Source organism: Mchenga conophoros, linkage group LG2 (assembly GCF_057382185.1).
Source record: "Mchenga conophoros isolate Kocher_MC1m ecotype Shallow Benthic linkage group LG2, M_conophoros_male_GT1.1, whole genome shotgun sequence".
Classification (NCBI taxonomy): Eukaryota; Metazoa; Chordata; class Actinopteri; order Cichliformes; family Cichlidae; genus Mchenga; species Mchenga conophoros.
In genome coordinates, this window is record NC_140527.1 from 31,437,487 (window position 1) to 31,449,985 (window position 12,499).

The following is a 12,499-nucleotide window of genomic DNA, read 5'->3' on the forward strand; positions in this document are numbered from 1 at the left end:
TTGAAAATCTGTGTGCATAATAATTTGGAACAGTCCATTTTAAGTTTTTTATTTTTGAAAAACATACTGTTTTCATTGGCAGTTTTGTTGAGTAACATTTGAATTATACTTTAATGGCTGATGACTCGAAAATTATGCTGACTGTCATTTGAATCGACTATTTAGGAAAATCAGAGAAAAATATCATTTGCATAATAATTTGGATATATATATGCCCAGTGCTTTAGCTGTGTTGTTACTGATATTTTATCAGTAGTTCTACTCCTCTGGTTTGTTGATACACAGAAGGTCAGATGCTGCAGAATTTTACAGTTGGTCTTTTCAAGTAGTGTATATTTGTCAGCTACATGTCATACTGTAAGTTTATCTCAATGCTAAAGCACATATTTATCTTTAGCACAATATTATCAGTGTAGTAATAAAGACAGTGATGGGAATAAAGGCGATACAAGTAACAGCGTTATTACCGGCTTTACTTTTTTCAGTAATGAGTCTAACTAATTACTATTTCTATCGTTACAACGCCGTTACCGTTACTAACAAGAACATGCGGTGCAGTCACGTTACTATTTTTCAACAAACACGGTTGAATCTGTCTTCAGCCTTATATCAGTTGCACGGAAGTAGCTGTCTACATAAGTAATCTGGGCGCTACAGCTTTAAGCAGCCCCGTGCGCTCCTGCGGGTGGCAATCACTTTCTGGCACAACACCTGGAGCTAAGGGGGTAAAACAATCGCATTAGTGCTGCTGTTTGACTGAGGAAGAATAAAGTAGTCATGGTAAGCAGGTCACATGACTACTTAAAGATGACAAAGCAACAAGGTGATATATACCAGTTTTTAAATTGTGTTGATAGGCCACATAAAACCGGAGTCATGATAAAAAATATATACGCAGTGTTTTTTCCTGTATAGTTTCGTCACGTTTACTGTCTAAGGATGGCGCTAGCAAGCACTCTCTGCTTAAGACCTAAAAAAATTAAAAAGACCGTTGGTGTTGGTGGAAAATTGCACCATGTCGACCAATCAAAAGTGATATGGCAACATGACATTTGGTTGTTTAGGAAGAGGGGGAAGTTTTAGGAGTGACAGCGAGACAGAGCGAAAGAAAAAGAAAGACAGCAGAAAAAGAGAGAGAGCGAGTTTTGAGATGTGAGAGATTTGTGACGTTTAGCGTGTTTAAAGTATGTAGTCAATGTGTTGTCTTGTGTAGTTCATGTGTAGTGTTGTGGATAGTTTTGTGTTGTGTGTCAGAACAATGAGGCGACTGCTGTCTCCACGTAGAAAACACGAGTGATACACCTCCTGCTGTCAGACCTGCAGGTATCAGGCTGTGATGTTCTCCTTTATAGTGGACAGAAATTATTGGAGTGTCACAAATAATTTGTGTGGCGTCTTATTGAATACAGAACACCTGATTGTTATGTAGTTTGAAATGGTTATAACAAAGGGTAAAAGGTAAATGGCTGCAAATAACTTTGTTGTTTGCAAAACTTGTGCTTATGATTTTAAAATTAACAATTTATATTTGCATTTAAAGTTGTGAAATATGATTCATTAAACATGTTTGTGGTTGTTACCGTAAAAATAGAACTTTTTCTACTTGGATTTTATGTTTTTGTCTGATTTTAGATCAATTGTGTTAATACAGTATTTCAAAATGAAAACATAACTGTAAATTCAAACACGTGAGTTTGTGCCGAAAAGAATGAAACCAAACACGGCAAAGTAAATAGTTTTTAAAGGTGAAATGTAGATGGAAAATCAAAAGTAGTTAAAAATGGCGTATTTACCCTGGACCCCAGAGGATTAAACATTTTTTTTCAAGTAACGCAATAGTTACTTTTCAAGTAATTAATTACTTTTAGAATCTTGTAACTCAGTTACTAACTCAGTTACTTTTTTGAAGAAGTAACTAGTAACTATAATTAATTACATTTTCAAAGTAACTTGCTCAACACTGAATAAAGATCTTTGCCCATGCTTGCTATCATGTCACATTTTCAGTATGAGTCTTATGTCCCAACCTGGATTTGTTCCTATGTCTGCCTTATCTAAAATAGGAGATGCACAAAAAGCATCTATAAAAGCTCACTTCTACATTTATTTCATACTTCTCATACCTGTGATGTTTTCCTACCACATGTCAGACAGTAATTTTGTGAAATTTTGTAATCTGATGGCTGCATTATATATTCTTAGCACTGGACAAAAGTAGCTGTCAAATGATGAAATGCATTTCATCTTAATTGCAAGCAATAGCAATTTACATTATAATTACATTTTTTTTCACACTAAGGAAGTGAAAACATGTATACCATTATTGCCCAGTGGGGAGGGGGGGGGGTACTGTCTGTCTGTAGGTATTTATATTTAAACACATTCCATCACACTTGACTAGTAGGACTGTTTCTTTAACAGCTTTGTCTTTGATCTTAATTTTAAAATACGTGAAAGTTGATTTCTAATTCATGTGACTGATGAGTTGTAAAATGAGGCAGTGTGTAGTTTAATTGGAGCTCTTGAGTTTGCACTGTCTCAACTGAGATTTCTTTAGCGACTCTGGTGACCGCATGGCACACTTGTTAATTTTTTAAAAAAGCAACAAATGAAACCATAGATCATTGGACTGTAAATTTAGGTGTAATTCTGAAATCCAAATGCGACTCCTGCTTACTGGATAACAGGATTTAATCCCAAAAATATCAACATAGCAATACTAAACATAAGAGCAAAAACATACTGAAAGCACATAAACATTGCCCTGCACCAGCTTTATACACGTAGCTACATTTGAAACTTTGGGTTGAGAGGGTCTAGTATGAAAATAGTTATGCAGAGCAGCAGATTAGCAGTATCTACTGGATGGAGACAAAAAGCATAAAACAGTCACCTGGAGTACAGTAACTGACTCAGTGTAACTAAACAACCTGCATGTGTCTGTGGTGATGAGAACAAGGCAGTGATCACTATGTGAAGAACAGTTCCAGGCACACAGCCAAGTCTGAATCCTCTTAGTAGAAACAACAACAACATACAATTAAAGATATCATAATTTTATGAAGAGAAATAAGCACATTTATAGTTGTCTTCTTCTTCTTTTGGTTGATTTTACAACTGTTTACTTGATTCACAATGTAAAACTCTTTTCTCCCATTGTCTCCTTTATAGTAACTGAAGTTTTGCATATTTATTCTACATAAAAATACTTTTTTTAAAAAGAAGATAAAAATCATGCACGAAATATTAGTTGTAGTTTGCTTAGATTTAGTGTTAAGGTGTTTCCGCATAACCTAACTCACGGTGGCGCTAAACCCCAGCCCTAACAGTTTTCATTTCCTGTATTCATCGGTGTGGACGCGCATTTTTGCGCTCTTGTGTTAACATTAGGGCGACCTCCCGAGAATTGCAGTTGTCATTTGTGTTTTGGGGTTCAGGTCATTTTTTATTTTATTTTTCAGCTTCTTAATAACTCATCTATTATGATGGATTCGAAGATATTCGTGTTTCATTCGCGTGAGTTTTCTTTCCTCCTTCTTTTGTTCCATGTCGCTCATGGAGACATGAGCTATTCTTTCCCAGAGGAAATGAAACGAGGATCCGTTATTGGAAATATAGCCAAAGACCTCGGGATGGAAACGGGCGCGCTGTTCAGCAGGAGAGCCCGCATCGACGCCGACGGAACCGACGAACGTTACTGTGACATAAACATGAATAACGGAGAGCTGATTGTTGCAGACAGGATTGACCGCGAGGGGCTTTGTGGAGACAAGGCTTCGTGCATCCTAAAACACGAGCTTGTGCTGGAGAATCCGCTCGAGCTTCATCGTATCAGCCTTCACATTCAAGATATCAATGACAATGCACCACAATTCAATGGAGAACGGATTAATATAGAAATTCAGGAGTCAGCTGACAGAGGAGCTCGTTTTGTGATAGAAGAAGCGCAGGATGCGGATGTGGGGCAAAATTCAGTGCAGCAGTACAACCTTAAAAAGAATGAAAATTTTATTTTGTCTGTAAATGGAAACACAATAGAGGTCGTTCTTGAAAAAGAGCTCGATCGTGAAAAACAACAGGAAATGAATTTAATTCTCACAGCTTTAGATGGTGGATCTCCTCAGAGATCAGGTACATTAGTAATACACGTCACCGTGTTGGATTCTAATGATAACGCCCCAGTGTTCAGCCAAGCCGTTTATAAAGCCAGCCTGCCTGAAAACTCTCATTTAGACACTGTAGTGATTACAGTAAGCGCAAGTGATGCAGATGAGGGAGTTAATGGGGATGTGACGTATGACTTTGGACATGTTACTGAAGAAGTGAAGAAGATATTTAGTATTGATCGTAAAGTAGGTGACATAAGAGTAATTGGTGTTGTTGACTATGAAACTACTACATCATTTGAAATACGCGTAAAAGCAAAAGATGGGCTGGGGCTGTCATCCTACGCTAAAGTAATAATTTCTATCACTGATGTGAATGACAACGCTCCTGTAGTTAATCTGAAGTCACTGACCAATCTGATACCAGAGAACACCCCACCTGGTACAGAGGTGGGCATCATTAACATGCAGGACAGAGACTCTGAGAATAACCGACAGGTCCGCTGCTCCATCCAGCAGGGTGTCCCCTTTAAGTTGGTTCCTTCTATTAAAAACTATTATTCTCTGGTGACCACAGGACAACTGGACCGTGAACTAGTGTCTGGTTACAACATTACAATCACTGCCACTGACGAGGGCTCTCCACCTCTGTCCTCTTCTAAAACTGTTCAGTTATCTGTAGCTGATATCAACGACAACCCACCAGTGTTTGAGGAACAGTCGTACAGCGCATATGTGAGTGAGAATAACAAACCGGGCTCCACTTTATGTTCCGTTACTGCTCGAGACCCCGACTGGAGACAGAACGGTACAGTGGTTTATTCTCTGTTAGCTGGTGAGGTGAACGGTGCCCCGGTGTCCTCCTATCTGTCTGTGAACGGAGATACGGGTGTGATCCACGCTGTGAGGTCATTTGATTATGAACAGTTTAGGAGCTTCAAAGTCCATGTGATGGCCAGAGACAATGGTTCTCCTCCTCTCAGCAGCAACGTGACCGTGAGTGTGTTCATCTCAGATGTGAATGACAACTCTCCTCAGATCCTGTACCCCTCCCCAGAGGGCAATTCCTTCATGACCGAGCTGGTCCCCAAAGCTGCACACGGAGGCTCTTTGGTGTCAAAAGTGATCGCGGTGGACGCAGACTCCGGACAGAACGCCTGGCTGTCCTATCAAATAGTCAAATCCACAGATCCGGGACTTTTTACTATTGGTGTCCACAGCGGAGAGATCAGGACACAGCGGGACATTTCTGAATCTGACAGCATGAAACAGAACCTTGTAGTGGCAGTGAAAGATAACGGACAGCCCTCTCTGTCTGCCACCTGTTCCATGTATTTACTTATTTCTGATAACTTGGCTGAGGTACCAGAACTGAAGGATCTGTCTTATAATGAGAGCAATTCCAAACTGACCTCTTATCTGATCATCGCGCTGGTGTCTGTGTCCACCTTTTTCCTGACCTTCATCATCATCATCCTGGGTTTGAGGTTTTGTCGCAGGAGAAAGCCCAGACTGTTGTTTGACGGAGCAGTTGCCATCCCCAGTGGTTATCTCCCTCCTAATTACGCAGATGTTGATGGCACAGGAACTTTACGCAGTGCTTACAATTATGATGCATACCTGACCACAGGTTCAAGAACCAGTGACTTTAAGTTTGTGACATCATACAATGACAACACGCTCCCTGCTGACCAGACTCTGAAGAAAAGTCCATCAGATTTTGCTGATGTCTTTGGAGACCTGGATGGGTGCTCAGAGGTATGGCCCCTTCGCAATAAGCAAGTCATGTTTTAATCTTGTGCCAGATGAATATCAACAGTTCAGTTTTCTTCAACTTTATCATCACAAAATTCTTTTTTAAATGCTTGGAGCAAAAGTTGGTTTATTAATTCTAACATTTTCTTCTTTCCTCTAAAGTGTTTCCTAGAGGTGTAGCTGTCTTTCTCTGGTAGTGGCTAAAATATGTTTAATTTCAACATGATACATTTCATACTTTCATACTTATAGATTTAGTGTGATATTTTATATATGTGTGTTCAATTTATTGTAGTTTTGCAAGCTCATATGACGTTTGTTCATCAACACAATAGGTATTTCTGCATCGTGCTTGCAGTGTTATTTGTCTGTACATGTTATTTGTTGTTTGTTTTGTTTTTTCACTAATCGATTACTTTTATCCTCTATCTGAAGCTGTGAGAGCAACTTTTACTCTTAGGAAGATATAGTTGTATAATGTAATCAAACTTTCATCGTATTTTTTCCGGTACTACCATTTTTATTTATTTTTTATTAAATAGCACTTTGTGAATATATGCCCAGTGCTTTAGCTGTGTTGTTACTGATATTTTGTCAGTAGTTCTACACCTCTGGTTAGTTGATACACAGAAGGTCAGATGCTGCAGAATTTTACAACTGGTCTTTTTAAGTAGTGTATATTTGTCAGCTACATTTCATACTGTAAGTTCATCTTAGTGCTAAACCACATATTTGTCTTTAGCACAATATTATCAGTGTAGTAATAAAGATCTTTGCCCATTCTCGCTGTCATGTCACATTTTAAGTATGAGACTTATGTCCCAACCTGGATTTGTTCCTATCTAAAATAGGAGATGCACAAAAAGCATCTATAAAAGCTCACTTCTACATTTATTTCATACTTCTCATACCTGTGATGTTTTCCTATCATATGTCAGACTGAGTAATTTGGTGAATTTTGTAATCTGATGGCTGCATTATATATTCTTAGCACTGGACAGAAGTAGCTGTCAAGTGATGGAATGCAATTCATCTTAATTGCAAGCAATAGCAATTTAGATTATAATTATATTTTTTCACACTAAATGAGTGCAAACATGTATTACTATCTGTTTGTAGGTATTTATATTTAAACACATTCCATCACACTTGACTAGTAGGACTGTTTCTTTAACAGCTTTGTCTTTGATCTTAATTTTAAAATACGTGAAAGTTGATTTCTAATTCATGTGACTGATGAGTTGTAAAATGAGGCAGTGTGTAGTTTAATTGGAGCTCTTGAGTTTGCACTGTCTCAACTGAGATTTCTTTAGCGACTCTGGTGACCGCATGGCACACTTGTTAATTTTTAAAAAAGCAACAAATGAAACCATAAACCATTGGACTGTAAATTTAGGTGTAATTCTGAAATCCAATTGTGACACCTACTTACTGGATAACAGGATTTAATCCCAAAAATATCAACATAGCAGTAGTAGACATAAGAGTAAAAACATACTGAAAGCACATGAACATTTTCCTGCACCAGTCTTGTAAACGCAACAGTGGTTTGGAAGCTCATGTTGTAACCGGAAGTTTGCCGGTTCGATCCCCAGCTCTGTCTGTCCTGGTCGCTGTGTCCTTGGGTAAGACACTTCACCCTACTGCCTACTGGTGTTGGCCAGAGGGGCTGATGGCACGATATGGCAAACTCGCTTCTGTCAGTCTGTCCCAGGGAAGCTGTGGATACAACTGTCGTTTGCCTCCACCAGTGTGTAAATGTGAGAGTGAATGAATAGTGGAACTGTGAAGCGCTTTGAGTGTCTAGAAAAGTGCAATATAAATGCAATTCTTTATTATACTAATTCTTTATTATAAACGTAGCTACATTTGGACCTTTGGGTTGAGAGGGTCTAGTATGAAAGCAGTCATGCAGAGCAGCAAATTAGCAGTATCTACTGGATGGAGACAAAAAACATAAAACAGTCACCTGGAGTACAGTAAGTGACTCAGTGTAACTAAACAACCTGCATATGTGTGTGTGGTGATGAGAACAAGGCAGTGAAGAACAGTTCCAGGTACACAGCCAAGTCTGAATCCTCTTAGTAGAAACAACAACAACATACAATTAAAGATATCATAATTTTATGAAGAGAAAAAAGCACATTTATAGTTGTCGTACTGACTGAATGGTTTTCTTCTTCTTTTTTTGGTTGATTTTACAACTGTTTACCTGATTCACAATGTAAAACTCTTTTCTCCCATTGTCTCCTTTATAGTAACTGAGATTTTACATATTTATTCTACATAAAAATATATTTTTAAAAGAAGATAAAAATCATGCACTGAGCATTAGTTGTAGTCTACTTAGATTTAGTGTTAAGGTGTTTCCGCAAAACCTAACTCACGGTGGCGCTAGACACCGGCCCTAACAGTTTTCATTTCCTGTATTCATCGGTGTGGACGCGTATTCTTGCGCTCTTGTGTCTCAGTTAGGGCCACCTCCCGAGAATTGCAGTTGTGAGTCGTGTTTTGGGGTTCAGGTCATTTTTTTTCTTATTTTTCAGCCTCTTAATAATTCATCTCTTAGGATGGATTCGAAGATATTCGTGTTTCATTCGCGTCGGTTTTCTTTCCTCCTTCTTTTGTTCCATGTCGCTCATGGAGACATGAGCTATTCTTTCCCAGAGGAAATGAAACGAGGATCCGTTATTGGAAATATAGCCAAAGACCTCGGGATGGAAACGGGCGCGCTGTCCAGCAGGAGAGCCCGCATCGACACCGACGGAACCGACAAACGTTACTGTGACATAAACATGAATAACGGAGAGTTGATTGTTGCAGACAGGATTGACCGCGAGGGGCTTTGTGGAGAAAAGGCTTCGTGTATCCTAAAACACGAGCTTGTGCTGGGGAATCCGCTCGAGCTTCATCGTATCAGCCTTCACATTCAAGATATCAACGACAACGCACCACAATTCAATGAAGAACGGATTAATATAGAAATTCAAGAGTCAGCTGACAGAGGAGCTCGTTTTGTGATAGAAGAAGCGCACGATGCGGATGTGGGGCAAAATTCAGTGCAGCAGTACAACCTTAAAAAGAATGAAAATTTTATTTTGTCTGTAAATGGAAACACCAGAGAGCTCGTTCTTGAAAAGGAGCTTGATCGTGAAAAACAACAGGAAATGAATTTAATTCTCACAGCTTTGGATGGAGGATCTCCTCAGAGATCAGGTACATTAGTGATACACGTCACTGTGTTGGATGCTAATGATAACGCCCCAGTGTTCAGCCAAGCCGTTTATAAAGCCAGCCTGCCTGAAAACTCTCCTCTAGACACTGTAGTGATTACAGTAAGCGCAAGTGATGCAGATGAGGGAGTTAATGGAGATGTGACGTATGACTTTGTACATCTTACAGAAGAAGTGAAGAAGATATTTAGTATTGATCGTAAAGTAGGTGACATAAGAGTAATTGGTGCTGTTGACTATGAAACTACTACATCATTTGAAATACGCGTTAAAGCAAAAGATGGGCTGGGGCTGTCATCCTACGCTAAAGTAATAATTTCTATCACTGATGTGAATGACAATGCCCCTGTAGTTAATCTGAACTCGCTGACCAATCCGATACCAGAGAACACCCCACCTGATACAGAGGTGGGCATCATTAACGTGCAGGACAGAGACTCTGGGAATAACCGACAGGTCCGCTGCTCCATCCAGCAGGGTGTCCCCTTTAAGTTGGTTCCTTCTATTAAAAACTATTATTCTCTGGTCACCACAGGACAGCTGGACCGTGAACTAGTGTCCAATTACAACATTACAATCACTGCCACTGACGAGGGCTCTCCACCTCTGTCCTCTTCTAAAACTGTTCAGTTATCTGTAGCTGACATCAACGACAACCCACCTGTGTTTGAGGAACAGTCGTACAGCGCATATGTGAGTGAGAATAACAAACCGGGCTCCACCTTATGCTCCGTTAGTGCTCGAGACCCCGACTGGAGACAGAACGGTACAGTGGTTTATTCTCTGTTAGCTGGTGAGGTGAACGGTGCCCCGGTGTCCTCGTATCTGTCTGTGAACGGAGACACGGGTGTGATCCATGCTGTGAGGTCGTTTGATTATGAACAGTTCAGGAGTTTTAAAGTCCACGTGATAGCCAGAGACAATGGTTCTCCTCCTCTCAGCAGCAACGTGACCGTGAGTGTGTTCATCTCAGATGTGAATGACAACTCTCCTCAGATCCTGTACCCCTCCCCAGAGGGCAACTCCTTCATGACCGAGCTGGTCCCCAAAGCTGCACACGGAGGCTCTCTGGTGTCCAAAGTGATCACGGTGGATGCGGACTCCGGACAGAACGCCTGGCTGTCCTATCAAATAGTCAAATCCACTGATCCGGGACTTTTTACTATTGGTGTCCACAGCGGAGAGATCAGGACACAGCGGGACATTTCTGAATCTGACAGCATGAAACAGAACCTTGTAGTGGCAGTGAAAGATAACGGACAGCCCTCTCTGTCTGCCACCTGTTCCATGTATTTACTTATTTCTGATAACTTGGCTGAGGTACCAGAACTGAAGGATCTGTCTTATAATGAGAGCAATTCCAAACTGACCTCTTATCTGATCATCGCGCTGGTGTCTGTGTCCACCTTTTTCCTGACCTTCATCATCATCATCCTGGGTTTGAGGTTTTGTCGTAGGAGAAAGCCCAGACTGTTGTTTGATGGAGCAGTTGCTATCCCCAGTGGTTATCTCCCTCCTAATTACGCAGATGTTGATGGCACAGGAACATTACGCAGCGCTTACAATTATGATGCGTACCTGACCACAGGATCAAGAACCAGTGACTTTAAGTTTGTGACATCATACAATGACAACACGCTGCCTGCTGACCAGACTCTGAAGAAAAGTCCATCAGACTTTGCTGATGTGTTTGGAGACCTGGATGGGTGCACAGAGGTATGAGCTGTTGGCAGTAACCCAGTTATATTTCAATCTTGTGCCCACTTCCTTCCTGAAAATCATTTTTTTGTTTGTACTTCAACTTTACACAATTGTCCTTTTGTTTGACTCGTACAAGAGGTAGTTCATTACATTTCAAGTTGTCTTAAAGTTTTCCCATTTTTATCTTCCTTTAAAGTGGCTAAAACTGGTTTAATTTCACCATGGTCATTCTTCTATACTGGGTGTGTGATCATATTTTTCATACTTTAGATTTAAGTCTTGTTTAGTGTAATTTCGCATTCTGTCCTGACATATTTTCATTCACATAAGGTATATTATTGCATCTTGCTTGGACTTTTGTTTTTATCCATCCATGTCATTTTTCAATTGTTAGTCAGTTATAACTACATTTATTGTTAATTGAAATTTGTGAAAGTGCCTTTTTTTCAGGAATATTATTCTCATATTATAATCAAAACCTCAATCTTAACCTTTAAGCTAATGTCGTTTATTAAATAATACTATTTGGGGAAAAAAAATACATAAAAGGCATGGTGTGCTTTAGCTGTGTTGTTATTATTGTTTTTATGCAATTTAGTTGTGTTTTGGAGCAAAACAGGTTCAATGCTGCAGAATTTAAGTGTTGACTTAAAAACCATTACACATGTGAGCTGCATTTCATAGTGTAAGTTACTCTTATTGATTAACCACATCTTGATCTTTAACTCAACATTATTACACTAGCAGTGAACATCTTTGGCCATTCTTGCTAACGTGTCATTTCAGCATGAGATTTGTGTGCCAAACTGTATCCATCTTCAAGTCTAGCCCATCTAAAATAACATATGCCTAAAAAGCAGCTGTAACAGCTTGCTTGCACATGTTATTCATATGTATTCCACCTGCAATGTTGTTCTACTGGGATTCAGACTGAAAGTCTTTGTGACATTTGCTGTGTTGCTGTGAATCTTTTGGATGTCATTTTTCATCCTTTGATTTGGACAGATGTTTTTGTCATATGATGGAACGCAATTCATCTTACATTTGAGCACCTCAAATATGTTGTGTAATTATATTTTTAGATTCACTGATGTATCCCCTAAATGACTGAAAATGTGAATACCATTGTTTCCCACTGGTGTTTCTTCGAAAGATGATACCATCCGAATGTAGGTCTTTATATTTTTGCACATTTCATTGCACTTTATTAATAGCAATATTTTATAACAGGTGTGCACTTGGTCTTTATTTGAGTTTTTGTGACAGCTGATTTGAGTCTCACCTGCTTTCTGTGGTTGTAAAAAGGAGATTTTGCTTGAGAGGAAAAATACAAAGAATATATAGCGTTAATTGCAGCTTTTCAATGTGCACCCATTGTGACTGTGCCATGGTGATCTCTGTAGTGATTGCACTGAGAGATGCACTTTATAAATGACTTTTGTTTTACTTTAGCATTAATTACGAGTTCGCTGTTTTAACAGAAAAGATTCCTGCTTTGACTTTTGCTGTCCACGAAAAACTTTTTTCTTTAACTTGTGATTTTACCAGAATATTGGTCATATTGTTTATCATAACTGAGTTTGATTTTTCACAAATACAGTCTAGATGTGTGTTATTAAAAAAACTGTTACGCTTATTACAAGTAATCCAAATAACATGTCTGTTAAAGACTGATTTTAGACTAATTTTACTTTTATGATATTG

General features: G+C 39.2%; 2 protein-coding genes across 17 annotated transcripts in view; both read left to right on the top strand.

The window, feature by feature from the left end:
• Window positions 1-12,499, top strand: part of LOC146582302 (protocadherin gamma-A11-like) — a 113,626-nt gene that overhangs the window by 82,328 nt on the left and 18,799 nt on the right. The window contains exon 1 of one of the 8 annotated variants that reach the window (XM_085295031.1): window positions 8,270-10,810. The exons of the other annotated variants lie outside the window; for them this stretch is intronic. Within the exon in view, the coding sequence (XP_085151157.1) occupies window positions 8,432-10,810 (2,379 nt within the window). The 5' untranslated portion in view covers window positions 8,270-8,431. Of the gene's footprint in view, window positions 1-8,269; window positions 10,811-12,499 lie in introns of those variants that run through there. 8 annotated transcript variants of the gene reach the window in all.
• Window positions 1-12,499, top strand: part of LOC146582303 (protocadherin gamma-C5-like) — a 292,403-nt gene that overhangs the window by 72,228 nt on the left and 207,676 nt on the right. The gene's annotated exons all lie outside the window — the stretch shown is intronic.